Here is a 20,446-nt window from a genome sequence, read left to right as displayed (position 1 = left end):
TTTTTAATAATTAAACAAAATTTTAATTCAATGAAAAAATTCGGTTAATGCACGGCCCCAATCCTGAATATATTTTGTATTCTTCGGTCAAAATTTCAACAAAACATACTAAGCTTCTCTTGTCTTAGACATTATACACGGATTTAAAATCAGATACCTATGACTTCTGTTTTCACCACCCGTCTGCCATAAATGAGGGAAGGCTCCTTGACCGGCATTTAGAGCGTCGGGCACTAAAATTTGACCAAAAATTTTAGAACTACCACCCTCTTTAGAGTAGGTACGTGTATATTTCAACAACTCCATCAAAAGGATGGTTTGAGAAGTTATATTGAAGATTGTCTAAAATATATATTGACAAGCATCTAACGAATTTGACAGTAATATTTAATAGAGAAAAAAATACAAATTCAATGTTTACAAGCAAAAAAACATTTGATTTTTTAAAAATACATAAAAAAATGACACGTGCTGTTAATTCGACTTATTTTTCGCGCATTTATTTCGTCCACTCATATTAATTATCGTATTATGATTTTCTTCAATATAACAATCATCGTTTTCTACAAACAGTTTACCATATTGCATTTGAAATACATATGTCCAATAACTAGCACTACGGTCGAAATTCACAGTTTCGTGCCGCGGCCCAGAATATAGTGGGCTTTAGTTTGAGCCTACGTACAAATTATGATAATATATTTTATTTTTGTTGTTACAAAGAAACCTATTCATGTTCAGACAAGAATTAATATAATAAATATCTTTGATTTTTAAAAAGGATATTAACAATTTAATCACAGACTTGGGGCATAAATAAAGACGCTGCAAGCAGTCGGGCGAAGAGTGTGAAACACTTTGTATTCAGGAGGCATCCATCGCACGTCACAGAGTCCCGAGGACGCTCCACCCGTCACTGAAATGATATTGTTATTATACGCGCCTCAACGTTTATTGTTATAAAATAAATTCTAACAAGGGGGTTCACCAACCTTTCACTATCAGTGTATTGTCATCGCGGCGGTTCATTGAGTAGGGCGGTGCCGAATGATTGCGAATAGGTGCGTTGGAGATGGGAATTTGTAAACGGTCATAGGGATACTTGAACCGTTTTATTTTGCAATACAATATATTAGGAATGAACTTCACTGTATTTCCTCAAATGGAAAACAGTAGATAGATAATGGTGAAAAAATAATGTTATATTTTAATTTGAATTTTTTGTTCAGTCAATGGCTGTTGCATTGTTTTGGATTGGGAAGAAGAGAAATTCTTTTCATTGGTTATGAACTGATATTATTCAAATAATTAATTATTAAACAAACCATTAGCGTCAATTAGTGTAATATATTATGTACTCATTCATGAATAAAATAAATTTATATCGACAATGTTTTTATTAACATACATATCATGTTATATAAAATTGTTACAACTTCTTGCACAAGGAAGAGGTTGATTTTAAAATAAATATATCATGCTAATTTGAAAATATCTTGTGATCATGTCTGATCCTAATAGAATCATATGGGTCTCCACAGTTTTTTTTTTACCAGAAATGGATGTTAGCCACTTGCTCAATAATATGTGAATTTGTCAGACCTAATATTTGAACCTGGAACCCACGACATTATAAGCCAACGCGCATGCCGCTCAGCTATCGTGGGTGAAAATTATCAACGAAACTAATAAAAATATTATTTTTTCATTTTACCTGAACGTTTTATAAGTAGAATATAGCTGATGGAGAATACGTAGGATTTGGCAATACACTATTTATGGATGTCGTTGAAATATGGGAGCCAAAAGCTACATTGCTGAACGACGGCGACAACTCCACTATCTGACTGGGAGATAAATAGGGTTTAGCAATACTCCTAGGGAATTGAATTTGGGCGTCTTCGACATAATTTTCACTATCTAGATTCTAGAACCTAGACTCTAGTCCAGCCACCGGAAAAGTAATCTTTTTTCAGCTATGATGTATTGCTTATTCTATCGATATATTCCACCCAGCGAGAGTTTTTGGGTCTTTATAAATGTCACGAAATATAGCTGTCATAATAATTATTTTCAATATTCAAAATATGTTTGTAAGTGCGTCTGCGCGTGCAATTGTTTCCAGCGATCAATAAAGTCCATGTAACTAGTAAATCAACAGCATTGTTTATATGGGTGTCCAAAGAGTGGAGGTTATTTTGACAGACTTTATTTTACGATTAATGTCTATTGACATTCACTCATTCTATTGCGACCTGATTTCCACGAGGGACAATTATTTATCATTTAGTAAATGTGCAACGTCATACTGAGCGACAGAAAGTCTATTCTGATAAAGGCTTGAATAATACTGTGTTTTAAACTTTCACGGTTGTTTATAATCGTAATGGATTTTTGAACTCAAGGCCCACTGTAGAAAGATTTCAACTACATAAATTTCTACGTTTTATTTACTTTAAACATGGTATTCCAGCTGAATCTATTGTTTATAGTAATTTGTTAGAGATAACTAATATGTTCAAATTAAAACCAAGACGGCAAATAGCTGACCCTTTGATTTTTGATTAAAACCGTAAATTCAATTTTTGACTGCCTTGAATAGGGGCGCACCAAGCGGGGGTGTTAGGGGTGCGAAACACCCGGGCGGCAGAAGTTAGGAGGCAGAAAAGTCCAAAGAATCAGTCACTAGAAAATGAACTGACTAATAAAGGTTCCTAAAAGAAAAAAAAACAATTTGTCTCATGAGATTGTTTTTTCGCCTGAGGCTCAATTTTTTCTATATCATTAAAGATTATTCTATAAATTTAAGCTTCCATGCTCTATTAATATACTATGTTATATCGATCGTTTAAAGTGACTTTGCACTATAATTCAGGATAAAAACTAAGACAAACTAATCATTATAATGTCTTTATAATATCTTCGCTATTTTTTTTAATTTAGAGGGGGGAAATTTTGGGCTAGCACCCGGGTGGCAGACATCTTTGGCGGGTTTCTGGCTCCCGAATCATTCAGTATGATCCAGTTTCATGTCCAGGTATTAAATTTTTCTGAAAGTTAGTAACGTCACGGTATACGCTCTGAAGGGTGTAAAGAGACAGCGGACATTGGGGGGAAAATAATGTATTATATTACAAATTTGGAAGCCAATTAATGTTGACTTAATTTAAAAAAAGTTGTTTACTGAAGTTTTCAAATAAAAGTAAAACTCATTCATTTCGTCGAAATGGTGAATACTGAATGACGATAATAATGTTAATCTGAAATCAGTTGAAGAGCTTCCGCTTCGGTTAAAAAAATTAACGAGCCAGAACATACATAAAGTATGCAGGTTATTTTAATTGGTATTTTCCGTTCGCTGATAACTTTTAGAAGTTACGTATTTGGGCATGCCCGAATCATTTTCATGTCATATTTAAGTAAAAACAAAACCGTCTTATATTTGGGTTTTAAAAAGTTAAACTAAGTACCACTTTCCCTACACAGAGCCGAGGTTATATAAACGGATGTTTAGTTGTAAATATTCGCCCACCCAATTGGGCCATTACTTTGGTTAAAACGCGTATTGTATAATAAACGATTCGAACCCGGACAAAACCTTTTGCATTATTCCACCACGGTAACTATATCAATTTTATGGAAGATTAAGAATAAAAAAGGGATTCTTGGAAGCGCCATATGGTGTCAATATGCTGCAATTAAGGACGGATATGGACTAAGAAGAAGAAGAATAAAATTAAGGCCTTACCAAGTGATTTGTTGTTTATTTTTCGATACCAAATCCAGCATTATACTATTGGGTGGATTTCAACTTTTTCGTTTCAACCATTTTTAACACACATGTCCAAAATAGCGAAATAATATGAATCCTCGACTAGGAATTCAGCTAATCATTGCTCCACAGTAGGCGTATCCATGTAAACCATATTATTAAATTTCCATCTGATGTATCATATTGTTCCGTTTCTTTATCTGGACTCATTGGATGAATGACTGGTTCGTCCTGCTCTCTGTCCAAAAAATACGTAGCAATCGGCGCCAATACCATATTTCAAACACATCAATTTTTTTCGATCCCTTGCCATTAGGGTCCATTGCTCGATACCGTACAAAATTTTGGAGAATACAGTGTTTTACATAAGCATAATTTTTGTGGTAAATGAAATTCTTCGATTCTTCCATACAGTGATAAGATGTGTCATTCGTTCGAAATATCTGTGCGTCTTCTAATTATCTCTGTTTCACATTCGCATTTTCCAGTAATGGATATACATAATATATAGATATACAAACTCGTCTACTGTTTTTAGAATTCGGAGTATACTTGCTGCGGATAGAAGATTAGTCCAATTCGACCATGTCCGATCCTAATAGGATCATATTATGTGCCTCCACAGAGTAGAGGTTTGTATTAACAGATTTTGTTTTTATGAGAAACGACTGTCAGCCACTTGCTCAAATTATTAGGACCATACCCGGACTCACACACAAATTGTAAAACAGTATGTGTACTTGCCAGACCCAGGATCCTGGGACCACCTGGGACCCACGGCGTTATGGTCCAACGCTTAAGCCGCGCGGCCACTAATCGATAACGATTAACTTGTCTTATTCCTATTAATAAGGAAGTCATATTTGTGACTTTTATTTCTTCCCACTGTAGCAGTTCTGTAAGTTGTTTTTCATCAGCAGCAATTAGAGTGATATTATTTGCGAATCTTAAATTATTTATATTTTGGTCACTTGATTGTTATTTTGCCATGCCAATTATCAGGGTTCCCCAGGAAGATAAATCATAATATTCAGTACTGACTCGGTTAGGAAACTTTCATAAATGCGTTATATTCTCTTATGTGTGGCTACTGGCTATTATTATATAGATTTTTGATAAAACAGGTAAGTTATGCCGGAGCTCTCATTTTCAGAAACGCGAAAAATACAACGCTAGATGAAGTAAAAAAAATATAATTAATTGCGTCAAAAGACATCTTATATTTCCGTGAGAGGAAGAAATTATTTTTCTTCACAATAATACTATGGATTATGTTGCATTTTATTTTTTAGACAAGCGTTGTTTAAATCATCATTATTTAATGCGCGGAAGCGATAAATAATTATATGGCATTTCCTTGCATAAAATTAAAAAAAAAGATTCTCAACACGAAGGTGGTCTAATACTAGCTTGCTTAAAATAGATGCTTCAATAAAAGATGACATCTTCCTAAGAAAACTACAGTAAATGATTATTAAGTAAGAACATATTTATAAGCTATTTAGGTACGGCATGTGAAGATCATAATTTTAGTAATAGATAGCTGTAGGGAAATAATTAGATTTATAATAATATGCTTTATTTTTACATTTTTAACGACATGACCATGACGTATGCACACTTATCGTAAGTACCATTGCAGTAAAACTGAGATAAGTCATAAAGTTATTTTATACTTAGTTTTGAAGTAGTCGAAGTTATGCTGAAACGAAATAACCCACAAAATAACCTATTCAGTTAAAATAATTATAACGTTTTTTTCACTCGGTATTTAGTGTTTATCTTAAACGTCAGACATAGACTAATTAAAATTTTTGTGTATACCAGAATCGACGGTATAAAAAATTTACAGTGACGATACAACATTTGGGTTTTTATACAATTTATAAATTTGTACGGTTAAAGACATGAGTGTTCATATCGATCAGAATCAGGCTCTTTTGCTTATATTAAAAAACGCTATCAACTTTCTAAAAGAACGAAACTGGTCCTGATAATTTTAAATATTTAAGATTTCAAGTATTTTATTTAAGATTGATATTTAGAATGAATTGACAGTTACCACGAAAGTTTCACTATATGTGATAGTTTTTCAGAACATGGACCATCGACATGTTATACGAGGACACTTTCTTACATAGAAGATCTTAATTGTGTATATGCGTTAGTAGAATAGATCAAATATAATAATACAAATAATTATAAATAACATCACCTATCGCAATGTCTGTTGAGTTAATTTTACACATGCTTTATATACAATACAATGTGCGCCTAGGCGGACATATACGGAATGTTAGCATAATAAGCTATGATAACAAGAATATGGCGTCGCAATAATCGGTCGTATTGAAATTTTGGTACAGTTATTTTCCAATTCATCTTTTTCAATCATTTCCCCGAGTCAACAATGAACTAAAACAGAAAATAATTAATATACGGTGAAAATATTTGATGTACTTATTAGAATCTGTACATGAGAGCTACCAACTGTATTGTTAGATTTTTCAGCAGCTTGTCTATTTACTTTGGACTTATTGGTTTAGGAATTTTAGATTTTTGTTATGAATTACTAAGTCTGTATTAAATTTTTTTTTTTTGCACTGAGGTACATAAATATCTTTTTGATAAACTGTGTGATGGATCTTTTCTGAATAACTGTGGGGTAATTGAAAACTAAAGTCATTTATTTTCGCAATGACAGGATACATGCGCTATGTCGAAACGATACGTTGCATTGTAAAGACAAAAGAGTGTTGATTGTGCATACATAATTATTGTTTGAACGAGGAAAAAATCGAAATCAAAATTATTACGCACTCGATGGGAATATTGACTGTTCGTAATTTAAATTTCAAATAATTGCGCGCGGCTTACATAGACGGAAGTGAAATCGCCATTATCGTTAATTTAAAATTAGAATCTTTTAAGATTGTTCCGTTTGAAAATTAAAGTATCCATTTTTTTCACAAGAAAATAAACGATAGCTTGTAAACTAAGCCGCAATAATTATTGACTATGAAATATAATAAAACTACATTGTATTCAAATACCCGAGAAAAGATCCGAGCAGACTAGATACGAGGCTGATCACTGGTGGCGTCGAAGAGAGGACGTCACGAGGGCGGACACTTTCCACATGGAGTACTACCATGATCAAGAAGTCTGAATTAATCAGATCAAAGGTAATTTCTGTACCTACTACGCAGGTAATGATCACTATTCTCAGTGAGGAGGTAAAAGATATAACAATATATTGAAAAAACTCTATACTATGAATTTGAAGTTTCATCATCATCAGCCGGGGTCAATCCACTGCTGGATGAAAGCCTCCCCAAGCTTTCTCCAACTCTCTCGGTCCTGTGTCGTTCGCTGCCACGTATTTCCGCCGAACTTTACCAGTTCGTCAATCCAGCGGCTTTTAGGGTGACCCTGTGGCCGTTTCGTACCCCTTGGGTACCATTGGATGACGGCATTTGTCCAGCGGCCGTACTTTCGGCGAGCAATGTGCCCCGCCCATCTCTATTTCAGCTGTTCGGCAACGTCTATTACATCGAGTACTCTTGTCTGCTACCTAACCCATTCGTTTCTCTTACGGTACTTTCGTGTGATGCCCACCATGCACCTCTCCGTGCCTCGCTGTGTGACTCTTAGCCTTTGGACATCTCTCGTGTTGAGGGTCCACGTCTCGCAGCCATACGTGAGCACGGGTAGCACACATTGGTTGAACACCCTACGCTTAAGACATAATTTGAAGTTTAAAGTGTGTTATTAGAACTGTCGATTATATTAGCTGTATGTCATTTCGAATGGTAGATATTTTTTTAGTAATCGCATATTATATGCAGTTTTATGCTCTGAAGATTAATTTGTATTTTAATAACTAATTTTAAACTACATCTGTTCTATACATACGTAAGTCAAAAATAAAAGTACCTATCTACGAAATTGGCTGGCATTTTTTAATTATTTAAAAATACTTCTACTTATGTATTATTTTGTCTTTCCAATTATTCAGCTATAACAAAATCGTTCTATAATTGCAATCAAATATTGTAATACCACAAAACGTCCATACTATGATTCTTATTAGGTATAGTCCAGTCTTTGGTTATATTTAATATTTAAATGTAGATAATAATATTAACAAAAACCTACATGGTATAATAATGACACGATATTTATGACAATTGTCATTGCCGCCTCCGTCGCAGTGTGTCTTGGCCCTCAGTTGGCAAGGTGTATGTTACAGTAATATAACATATTATGAAGCGTCATTTTTAAAATAAAAAAAAACATGAAGTTAGTCATATCTGCTAGTAAAACAATATGTAACTTTAATTTAAAAAAATGATCGATGTCACTTACAAAATAAAAAAGTAAATGATTCTGAAAAAACATATTTCTTTCTCACATATTTCGGCCGATATATTTAACATAATCAAACTAAACATCAGATCACTATTTTATTGTAAAATAAAATAAGACGTATCTATATTTATACATCACTGGCAATGATGCACGTTATATTTCATCTAAAAAAATCCGAATAACATATTAATGGTGTATGAATTATCTAATAATACATCGGTCATTTCTGAACAGATTCATTGTTTTTTTACATCCAATATAAATGAATACGATATTAAGACGATGACACACACTTAAATCCAAGATGAGTGTGATTGTAAAATAATTGATGGTGTAACTCTGCGAACAATGAAGTAGGTGGCACATTATACGCAAGGCAAAGCGCGGTCGTTGTCAGTGGGAAAAAACATAACTTTCATCAATTCCTGGAAGCTTAAACCTGGAGGATTCACGTTATGGGAGGTGAGAAATGATAAAGTAATGCTACAACGTGTAAAGTTTCCTTTGTTTTAAAATCGTGATGAATTTGTATATTACCGACTTAATATGACAACTGGTAGAATATTGTTTTTCATATTATAATAATGCGACGGTATAGCAGGAAACATTAAAATAAATGACATTTTTTTGTAATTATTAATTTCTAACGGTTTCCATTTAAAATAATTTGTTTTAGCTCTTTTGATAATACATAAGTATAAGAATATGTTTCTTTTCGAACATCTTTAGATAACATTCTATTTTCAAACAGATTGAAATGTCAACCAATAATATCTACAATATTTTGTATTCATAATAGTTATTAGAATTAATTGATATTATAGGCAATGGTTAATAGTGCATAATTGGTTTTATGGCGGGAATATTAATCTTTTGAATATAAATTATTTTGTCGGCTGCATTATCAGTTGGTTCCTTTGGACGCACGACCTTCGTTTCGGACATTTTCCGAAGAAGTGTTTAGTGCTACGCAGGAAGTCTGGGTCTATCGTTTTATAAAATGCCACCAGCGATTGTCAATTTTTTTATTTTTGTTTATGACAATTTTATAATTGAACAGATTTTATTATCAATTGAGTTGAGAATATAGAGGCTAAGTAAATAGAGTGTGCTATGGCTTCCCTGAAGAAGTTTGAGCCATATACCATTTGTGGTGCTGTTTTGCTAATGTATTCTCCTTTTTTGATCAAGTGTTTTTACTATCGACATATTATGATTATATATTATAACATGTTGTAAGTAAGATGTATTAGTTCTGAGTCAATTAAGTTTGAAGATTGAATCCAATGATATGCGATGTTGTTGTGTACGCCAGAGTATAAATCTACAAAACCTTTTGCCTGATTAATTAAATATGGCGATGCCTGTAGAAGAGAGACTTAAACGACAAAAGGGCGTGATAGTTTACTAATGACAATTTAAAAAAACTCACCTTTCTGCGATACATAATATTAAACGATTTTAGGTATTTTTGACCCCCTTCCTCAATCGACACATTTATTCATTAAATATTTTAATGAGTTACTATTTTGTTAGTTTTGTGACGTGACCTATTAAAGAACCTCACCTAACCCATTCATTAAAAAATGTCACATTATATCAGACTTACACTTACTCAGATTACGTGTGTCGCCTTTTAAATTTGTTTTGGTTAATACCTGTTTTATAAATATTATTCAGTTGAAAATGTTCCTCTGAGGCGGAGGAAACCGGTTCAGATTTATTTATTAAAAGTAGAATAAGTAGATACCAAGAAATTTTGCGTTTTATTAAGTTAATCAATAATACAACAGTTCCACCATGAATTGACAGTTAACACAATAAAAGAAAATATATCAGACTCCTTCCCTTCTACGGTGTGACATCATATTATATGGAAGACCATTATACGAGAACTTAGTAACAAGATAACACCATTTAAATAATAACTAGTTACTGATAACGTATCAATTATATTCATGATTATATAATTAGTCTGAACATGTACCCTCAATGTAAAATAAATTCAAAAATTACGAGTAGCACTACGTGGCATGCAAAAGTAAATGTTGGGTACAACGCAAAAAGACCACAAAAGAAACCAAAGATTGAAGAAGCAGGCAAGAGTACGCGATATGGTAAAAGTCTCTAAGCAAATAAAATGGCAATGTTCTGCACACGTCGCATGGGCAAATGAACAACCGATGGACAAATACCGCCATGTGGTGGTACACAAGTGACACTAGATGACCACAAAGATGCTCTAAAACTTCTCTAAAACTCGAAAAAATACATTGGATATATTTGGTAACGATGAACTAGGGATCGAAAAGAGTGAGGGAAGCTTTCATCCAGTGTTGGATCAACCCTGACTGACGATGATGATTAGTTTAAATAGAATAATAAAATAAATCTACTAATATATTAGCCGCGTAAATTTTTTTTCGTACGAATAATTTAAATTTATTTATCTACAAAAGGACAAAGGGCGAAAAATATTGATATTCTCTGACATAATAAGACGTTAACGTACGTAGTAACCACCTGTTCGTGACAGCTGACAATCGATTGTAAGGTGTGCATAGTGCAATAACGTGTCTCGGATATACGAGTATCAACATATTTTTGTAAAATACGTAGCCTATAATAGTGTCAAAAAATATTCAAAATTCGAATATTCGTCGAAAAGAAATTGTAAGCACTTACAATGTATAGGGCACTAATTCGAATAGAGAGTTATATTTTATTTATTTATTTATAAACAGAGTATGCACATTATGATTGAAATTTTAATTAACTATTTCTTTTATTCAACGAATAATTCACTAGATTTTAAGAATGTACCATTCTAATTATTGAACATACATAATTTTGAAAATTCTTCTGAGAACATATATTATAACCAATAGAACAAATCGTTTTGAAAAAATAAGACACTCGGCGGGAATCGAACCTACGTCTCTTGGGTTTCGCGTCCTCTACATTACCACTATGCTACGATTGCCATGCTTAATTGTGACGAATTTTAACTATTGGCCTTTTTAATCCGTGACGTCGGTTAGTAACTAAAGTAATGAATACTTTAATTTTTAGAACACAAAAACCGATCGCCTACCAACTTAATTTGGAGAGCGCTTGTTTTCAAAATTATGTATGTTCAAGAATTGAAATTGATAAAACTTTATATACAATTGACAATTACATGCATATGTAAATTCATAAAAATTAAAACAACAAACACATATATTGTACTTATAATAATAATAAAATGTTAGTTGTCATAATATTATGGAAAAAAATAAGTAAAGGAACTTATAATTATTTAAAAAATTATTTGAGTACTGATACAACAAAACAAGTTTATTCACTGGAATTATTGAATACCTAAATGCAGGTATTGAACATGTAAAATATATACGAACTACTCAAAAAGAATAAACACTCGGTACTGACGTAAATAATAAAGCTTTAACATCAACCACGAAGAAAAAAACCATATCTTCTTTTAGTATATAATATCAGGGCTCGAAATGGACCGGAACGCACCGGAGCGCCTTTCCGGTTCGTAAAATCCCCAAAATTGTCGCTCCGTCTCGTGGACATTTTAAATTGACAGTGAGCTAGATTTTCCATTTAACGTAAAAATCTAAAAGTTTGTCCACACTGGTAACCTCATTAAATTTCGCGATAATTATCAAAATTTGTTTGATCAAAAATTATTTTAATCGGAATTTAATAAGGCTGCCAGCAACTTGTTTCCAATGTGGACACGGCATAACACACTCATTTTTATAAAATACACAAGCAACTGTGTTAACATTTTCATAAAATATTGAGCGCTCCGGTTCGTAAAATATTCCATTTCGAGCGCTGAATAATATCGAATTTAAGCAATGAAGTGATTTCGTATTGCGGACAAATTTATAGTAAATTTTGTATAGAAAACGATCATTTCCATAAAAAAATAACGAATTATGAATTCAATACGTTTACAACATGGTTTGTAATAATATATAGATGGGGAGCTAAATACAGCAAAACAGTGATCGCCAAATGGTCGCTCGCGAGCTACCGGTGGCTCGCGTAGGATATTTTATCATATTCATAAATTTGCCTCTCAAATTTTATTATTGGACTTGAAATGAAATATTTCTCGAAATGAGTTTCAATGAAATGCTCAACAAGCTGCCGTTATTTTGTTTATAAGTAAATAATTAAAGTACGCATTTTATGTTTTATTGGAAGTCCGATGTCCTAATTAATTTTAAGTAATATAAACATATTATGTATGGTACGATAAAGGACGATAATAAAAATTATAAAGAAGGATTCTGTATAAGTAGTTCACCAGACAATTTCAATATCTGAAAGTAGCTCACATCTTTATTTAGTTTGGAAACCACTGCAGCAAATCAATGATTATATTATTGATATATTTTAGTTAGATGAACTCAAAAAATCGTATGTCATCATACTACAAGAACGTAAAATTGCTCCCAAAAAATGGCGGAATTTTTCAATACGACACAAAGAATATTAATTTTTCCATGGCGACTAATATTTCATAATTAATTTTCACTAAGTGGTGTATTACGAAAATTTCATAAAGCTCCTATATTCTCAAGATACACAAATGATATAGTTTACCTGCATCTGCATGTCAACAGTCCAAGCTGCGTGGTTTCTCCGGGGAGCATCAGGAGCCACGGCCACCCCCCGCTCCTGCCGCTTTCTGTACTCGTTCAGGATAGGGATCTTCGAGTCTTTGTCACAGGTCGACAGGATTACCTCTCGCTCGATCTGAAATAAACACATTTTTTAAACATTAATATTACACCCACGATGGCTCTATAGAGGCCCATATGATCCTATTAGGATCGGACATGGTCGAAATTAGGGTCAACCAACAGAAGCAATCACAAATGTATTACATAAAAGAATATTGATGAATTAACATAATAATATTATGGTCACGGAATGCATTATTAAAACAAACATATTATTGTGTCATTAGTATATTACCCGTTTTACACTACCTACTCCAAATTATTTTTTCCTTACTGGCATGCAAATGGAAAATAGGAGCTCAGGATTAGTGTGGTTTTCTTATAATAAATAACCAGTCAAACAAGTTTTGTTTTTTTGTAGGAAAGAAAAGAAAAGAAATCCGAGGTCACTGAGCTTAGGCTCCATCCATATTATTTATAAGAAGCTTTTATACAATATTTTTGGTGCAAACTGAATCAACTGTGGTTAGAAATTGCAATACCGAATGAAAATATCAATACCGGTATTTCCTATTAAATACCGGTATTCGTAAAATAATTGAAAATTTATTTATAAAATTACCACTAAGTAATATATTAAGTAAAACTCTCTTTAAAATATTAATATTTTATAGCAAAGACGATGAAGGGCCATTGAAGTAAACCAAACATCGCGTAACCCGACAAAAAATTACAGTCCTGTTAAGCCTTTTATGTTAATTAATACATTTTGTTTCCACTGTCAATACCGAATATTATCGAAAAATACTGGGATACCGGTTTTGAAATACCGGTATTGCAATCCTTAACTTTAGCGTCTGTACCTACCTCTCACGGCGTCCCTGTGTATATATATATGAAATATATGTGTGTATATTTACAGTGGCGAAAGGTGGAGGTAGGCTGCTAAGATTCGCTATAAATAGTGCGCGCTAAACTTTTTTAGTCATATGTATTTGTTTTTATTGAACTAAGACTACAATTTAGAGATGGTGTTAGTTAGTTTTTAAAAATCAATTAAACTATGCCTAAACGAAACCATGATAGTTTTGGTCTAATTTGGACAATACGTCAAAATTGTGTACACTTTTTCATTCATAGTTATTTGTTTTCTTTGGATTAAAAATACATATTACACATATTGTTGGTTAATTTTTTAAATTCATTAAGCCCTGACTAAACCAAACTATTATAAATAAAAAATATTATTCTATTTATAAAATATTCAAAGTTATGTATGATTTAATTGCATAATTTTAGATATATTATAGATAGACATGTATTTTTTGACTAGTATCTATTATGGCTTGGTTTCTCAGGGTTTAATTGAATTTTAAAAACTAACCAGCACTATCTGTAAATTGTAGTCTTATTTCAATGAAAACAAATATGTATGTTTGAAAAAGTTTAATGTGCACTGTTTATGGCGGATCTTAACAGCCTACCTCCACCCTTCGCCACTGGTATATTATGTATTTTAACCCAGATCTTAACATGCCACTAAAAAGTCTGAAATTTCATAAAAATGTCGTATGAGATAATGTCAAGCTTAGTTAAGAATAGCCTAAATGCTTAAAAGAATATTATCTTGAAATTTAAAGTTGAAGTCGCTTATTAGCTCCAATAAAAATAAATTGTAACGTGTTATCATGTGAGGAAAAACGTAATGATCTGGTATGAAAATTAATATGGATCTCATGGGATTATAGTGAAGAAAATGTGGCATCTTAACACTAGTATGAATTAGTAAAAGACATGCAACTGAACAATATGTGGTGAACGTTGTAGGAAGCAAAATGCGATATGTTGTTGAAGAATCAACTGTGCCGTTTTTGTTTTAATTTTAATTCAGTCATTGTTAAACGCTGTTAACAACATGATTATATATATATTTTTTTCCGACCATGTCCGATCCTAATAAGATCATCTGGACTTCTAAATAGTGGAGGTTTGTATTAACAGATTTTGTTTTTACGAGAAATAGATGTCAGCCACTTGCTCAACCTATTAGGTCCATACACTGACTTAAACACAAATTGAAAAACAATATGTGTATTTTCCAGACCAAGATATCGAACCCGGGACCCACGACGCTATAGGCCAACGCTTAAGCCGCGCGGCCATTATAAAAGTGGGTTTCCATAAAGTAGTAAAAAAAACCATAAAGTAGGTAGGTACATAAATATATTATGTCATGTTTTCGATCCGATACGGACCCATGACACATTGTGCTCTGTCTTTGTCAATTCCCTAAAAGTATTGTTGCAATTACGGCGTTGTCTTTTTTGGATTTCAAAGCGAATAACATTTTAGGCACTTGCGGAAAACAAGTAAGAATTATTAGAGTTGGGTAATCATATAAATGGAGTTAATTGCAAATTGCTACAGTAATTTTTATAAAGCATGGCTGTCCAATTTCGGGAAAGCAGGCTGCCATTCTATACCAGGGAATAAAAAAAAACCGTGGAACAGAGATAGCTGTGATGGGACACTCGAACCCTACCACACTCGGACTCAAATCTGTACGCAATCAATACCTACTTGACTATCACATTTATTATATCTGTTTCTTTAATAAACGTTGTTTTCGGGTAGCATTTTGTTGATTCTTTGGACCTACTCTTCACTCCACCCTAAACCAAAACGATAATATGACCGAATATTAGTAAGTCTGCCTATTTTGGGATTGACGGCGCGACGACCCAGATTGGCCGGTTACGTTGTTAGATGCAATAGACCTAGAGCTCTCTACAACGTGTATTAAAGAATCCCTGTACGCAATCTGTAGGAGTAAATGGGCGGATAACGTCATGATTTGAGTTACCCCATCTCCACCCGCCATGTCTATGCAGCCGCGATTTGTACACAGCCACCTTCAATTGCTTATAAACGTGTCAGAATGAAAAGATTTTAGTGCAACACTTCGGTGTCCCGAAACGAAGCCGCACGGGACTGATGTAGCAACCATGCACATTGGTGCTTAAGGAAAGAGTTTTAAAAATATAGCGTCAAAACGGGTGCAGAGAGGCTGAGTGTGGCCAACTAGAGAGTGGAAAGAGCTCGGGACAGAGATTCATATAAGACGGTTGTGTAGTCGGCCATAGATTGAATGGTCTATAGTGCCAGATTAAGTAAGCCGATCTTGGTTATCTAAACAGAAATAAAAGAATCGATCATCAAACTTTATTATACTAATCTAATATTTTGTCTCATTTTTTCACCCCAGTATTTCTATTTTGTTTAATATCAAGCTGCGATTATAGTAGGTATAGATTTTGTATTTCGCGTCTGCTAGGCCGGATGCGCAGTCGCAAGAAATAAAGAAATTAATTAGTCTGCGCAAGCTGACGGTGTGGTGGGGACGCACCTTCGCGAGGTAAGTAATAGAATTATACTATATATTATTTGTTTTATTTTTTAATCAAATGCAAGGCTTTCCGTCAAAAATTGACAGCTAACATGATTAAGGCGATAAAATAAATAATTAACTATTTAACAAAATGGTTACACTTAAAAAATAAGCATCCGGAATGGCATTTTTTCCACTTGAATTGTGATTAGATTGCAAAAAATATGTAGATAGTTTAATGAAATCAACATTCTTATGTAGATTAGTATTTAGATAACTTACGTTCAAGTTTTTTGCATGATTAATAAGAAAAGTAATTCACCTTGCAGTATTACATTAAACTTAGATTAAAAATAATATCGTGTTTTTTTATCCATACTTCCGTTTAAACAAAATTTTTACTTATGCTGAAAATTTTAACTGCATTATTTGGGGTTTAACTGTATAAAACATTTTTTAAACAAATTTAAACAAATGATCGCGTTTATTTATGAACATAATTAATATTAATTGATTGGTTATTATTGTTACTATGCAAAAATGTAACACATTACATTATATGAATGCTACATTATGAGAGGACAAAAGTTCAGCATTCCCCAACTTGTCATCCAAAGAAAGATCAACGGTAAGCGTAGCAGAGGACGACCGTAGAGAAGATCACCTCCGTGATTGGTACGAATGGAGCTCCACTGAACTGATCGGGGTAGCAAATGATAAAGCTAAGATCGCCCTGATGGTAGCCAACCTCCGATACGGTATGGCACGATAAGAAGAAGAAAAGTGTGAAATTATTTCGTATATAATGAAATAGCTGTTGTAATAAATGGTGAGTTTTTTCCATCAGAAGATATAAATGTGGTCCAATCGCCATGGATCAAGGCTTTGTCAGCGAGCCACATTTGGGAAGACTCTGCCGAACATAAATGCATACCTCCTTAACAATGAGGATTGTGTGGGAACATTCTCACGATTCTACTGAAAAAAAAGACTTCTAATATATCTTTCAAACACCGGTAAAATTAACCTACGGTGTAATTTTGAAGAATCGTACTAAAAGAAAACCGTCTAAGTAAAAGAGTTTATGAACAGTGTCAAATGAAGTGTATATTATATTCTTTATCGATAAGAATTAATAAAATTCGAGTGCTTACCCGTTTCAGTCTGTTGATTATATCACCACGTTCGATCCTAAAAGGGTCATATTATGAGCCTACACGGAATTAATATTGTATTAAGGCTATACTTCAGCTGGGGCACGGTCTAAAACGATCGTGACTACGCGACGCGGAGATTGTGCAAATGACGCGTGCAGAACAAAACATAATTTGTCATAAAAAGTCAACATGCGTCCATTTAATGTTATGTTTATTGTTCTATTACTAATAATAATAATATATTCATTGACATGTTTTCTTTTTCAAATAAGTGGATAACGTTTTTTAGTCATCTTTACACGATTTAAGAATTAATTCCCCCGTCACCATCACAAAACAAATTGACGTGTTCACAGCTCGACTTTCGCTCTCCGATTGCCAGCCAGTCCGAAATTTCGTCGCACCTATAGTTTAAAATTATTTGCCGTATCACTGAAGTACCGTCATAAGTGATTTTTGTTTTTACGATTAATGGATGTTAGCCACTAGCTAAAACCTATTACGTCTACTCTTGTTCCAAATAAAACTACATGAATTTGCTATAGCTGGGATTCGAATCCGGTATCCAAGACATTATAAGTTGACACGTTACTGCTTAGTAATCGTATCATCGGTTCATGTAAGTATCAAAACAAAACTAATGACAAACTAAAAATAAATAGATTATTAAATGTGTAAAACTATTGAAAACATAAAACAGATATAATGTATAAATTGTGAGTATTTGAAGTTATACTTCTTTTGGTGCATTTGGGAAAAGAGATCAGAGTGTATTTTTGGCGTGTAACACATAAATTATTATTATGATTATATTCATTTCGGTGTCAGAGGTAAATGCGCATGCGCATAGTGTCGTTTAGTTAGTCGTTCAATACAACCAAGTAAACAGCACGTATTGTAAACATAACCAATATTGTGTTATAATAAATATATAATATATTATATTGTTTATAAACATATTTCTGGAGACTAACATTCTACACTGTTAATTTAAATACATAAATATTTTTTTTATATTTATATTTATATTAAATGTATATTTATTTTTCTTTGTAAAGATTGTGTATCAAGATTTGAGGCTACATTATTTATATAAGTATTATTTATGAGTAAAATTATATATCAATAAAAAAATAAATTATGTGAATGTTGAGTAGGTAAATAATTCAAAAAATATATTAATATTTGATTTTTTATTAATAATTCATCATGGGCACTTCTGAATCGATTGTAACCGCTGTATGGCAAATATGAGTTTTGGTCCAATACAATAATTAAATTATAATTATCATGTGCTATATGAGACACAGATGAATCGCGTACGTTTTCATCAACCTAATCCACTGTAATGTTAATCGACTCAGGTAACGCCTTATTTTGTTTTGTTACGGCAAATAAGTATAACTTCTAACGCGCGTACATAAGTGCATACAACGATTTTTTTTAAATTTAAATTTTATGGGCGTATATTGTTTTTCACTGGATCCTGCTCTTTCTGCTCTCGTTACAGAGTGTGCAAGAAGTGAAAATGCGATATTTTATATTTATTGCTCATTGTGGCAAATCATTGGTAATTATAATTGAAGACTGAATTGCCCCCAAGCATTACAGGTGAAAAAAATAATGTAGTATTCCCATTTATAGTAATGTGGCTAATTCGAAAATAATTGTGATTAATTAACTGGAAGAAATTAACCGAGATAAATGATACAGTTTTGTAACTATCAAATTCAAAATTAGCGTACTTATTCGTATGAAAATTAATCATTTTTAATTGTATAGTTTTGTTTAACTATCTATTCGTGTAGTTAGAATAATATGCTATTCATAATTATTGTGTTAAAAGAAGCCATGTTCGATGCCTGTATTATAATAAAATGAAAGTGGATTTTCTGTGTAATTTCAAAATAAAAAACTTTAACGACCAAATTTTTTTTTAAATTTAAATTACTTTATTATTAGAATAGTAAGTGAACCACCCATATAAGAATATTATAAATAATATCTTAATTCTTTTTAATTATTAAGAAATTTATTCTGGAATTTTGTAATTTAGGAAAGCTCCTCATGTAAAATAAAAGAAAAAAAAATATTGCCTCAAGTCCCCCTATTATTGGTACCTAATCCCATCATAATCTGTTTTACTACTGTACGAAAATATAGTACGTTTATTATTTCTACAATAATAATTAATGAAGTCATCCAAATGGCCAGAATATCAACAGAATTATATAAGAAATGAAAATATAAATAATATTAAATTCTACAGGTGTTCTAACACCATTATCTAGACTATTCAGATAGGCCGTTTGCCTTTGCTTAAATACTATACGTATAGATAGAAACAGAATACAATTTCTTATTCGTTTCAACAATATTATGACTGTGTAACATCAACACTTTGAAAACCCTAAGTGGGTTTTTACTGGATATCAAAATTTACAAAATTTATCGAAAGTACAATGTTCAAGAGTTTGGTTATTTCTTGACAGTATTAATCAATTATTAATAATCAAATATTAATAATAAAATAAGTATGGTAAATTATTAAAAAAATTATCAAGGTCTTAAATAATTGAAAAATATAATGTTTTAAAAGCTTTCGATATATTATTTTATTTTCCGGGCGACAGCTCTTAAACTTTTACGATGCTAATACATTTCGTCCGATCCGGTGTTGTCACTTTGTGTTACCGTAAGAGATTGATAATATTACAGTAAGTTACAGAATAATGCCTATTTTGCTAACATATATAATTCTAATAATTTCATAATAATTATTTGATAGTATTTGTTTTATCTATAAACTGATCAAAAGGCTATCAAAATTATAACACTATGAGTATTTTTATCCATTCTTACAACCTAAAATTCATAATTTATGTCCATCGCACCGCTTACTTTCATTTATCTTTCTCACAATTAAGTCTCTTTTTGTCGCACGCACTTTTAGATCTATGTTTTTTGTTCATTATGATTATAGAATGCGACGACCTGTTTGCAATGCGCATTTATAATTTATGACAAGTTAATGAATATCTGTCAATTATAT

General features: G+C 32.4%; 1 protein-coding gene across 1 annotated transcript in view; it reads right to left on the bottom strand.

The window, feature by feature from the left end:
* LOC147070924 (uncharacterized) overlaps positions 1 to 20,446 on the bottom strand; it is a 59,740-nt gene that overhangs the window by 31,246 nt on the left and 8,048 nt on the right. The window contains exon 2 of the mRNA XM_085949263.1: positions 12,770 to 12,922. Coding sequence (XP_085805389.1) covers positions 12,770 to 12,922 — 153 coding nt within the window. The remainder of the gene's footprint in view (positions 1 to 12,769; positions 12,923 to 20,446) is intronic.

Source organism: Rhyacophila brunnea, unplaced genomic scaffold (genome assembly GCF_057557595.1).
Source record: "Rhyacophila brunnea isolate RB1 unplaced genomic scaffold, BYU_Rbru_1.0 scaffold_21, whole genome shotgun sequence".
Taxonomy (NCBI): Eukaryota; Metazoa; Arthropoda; class Insecta; order Trichoptera; family Rhyacophilidae; genus Rhyacophila; species Rhyacophila brunnea.
Note: the sequence above shows the minus strand (reverse complement) of the source record. Positions and strands in the feature narration are given on the sequence as shown.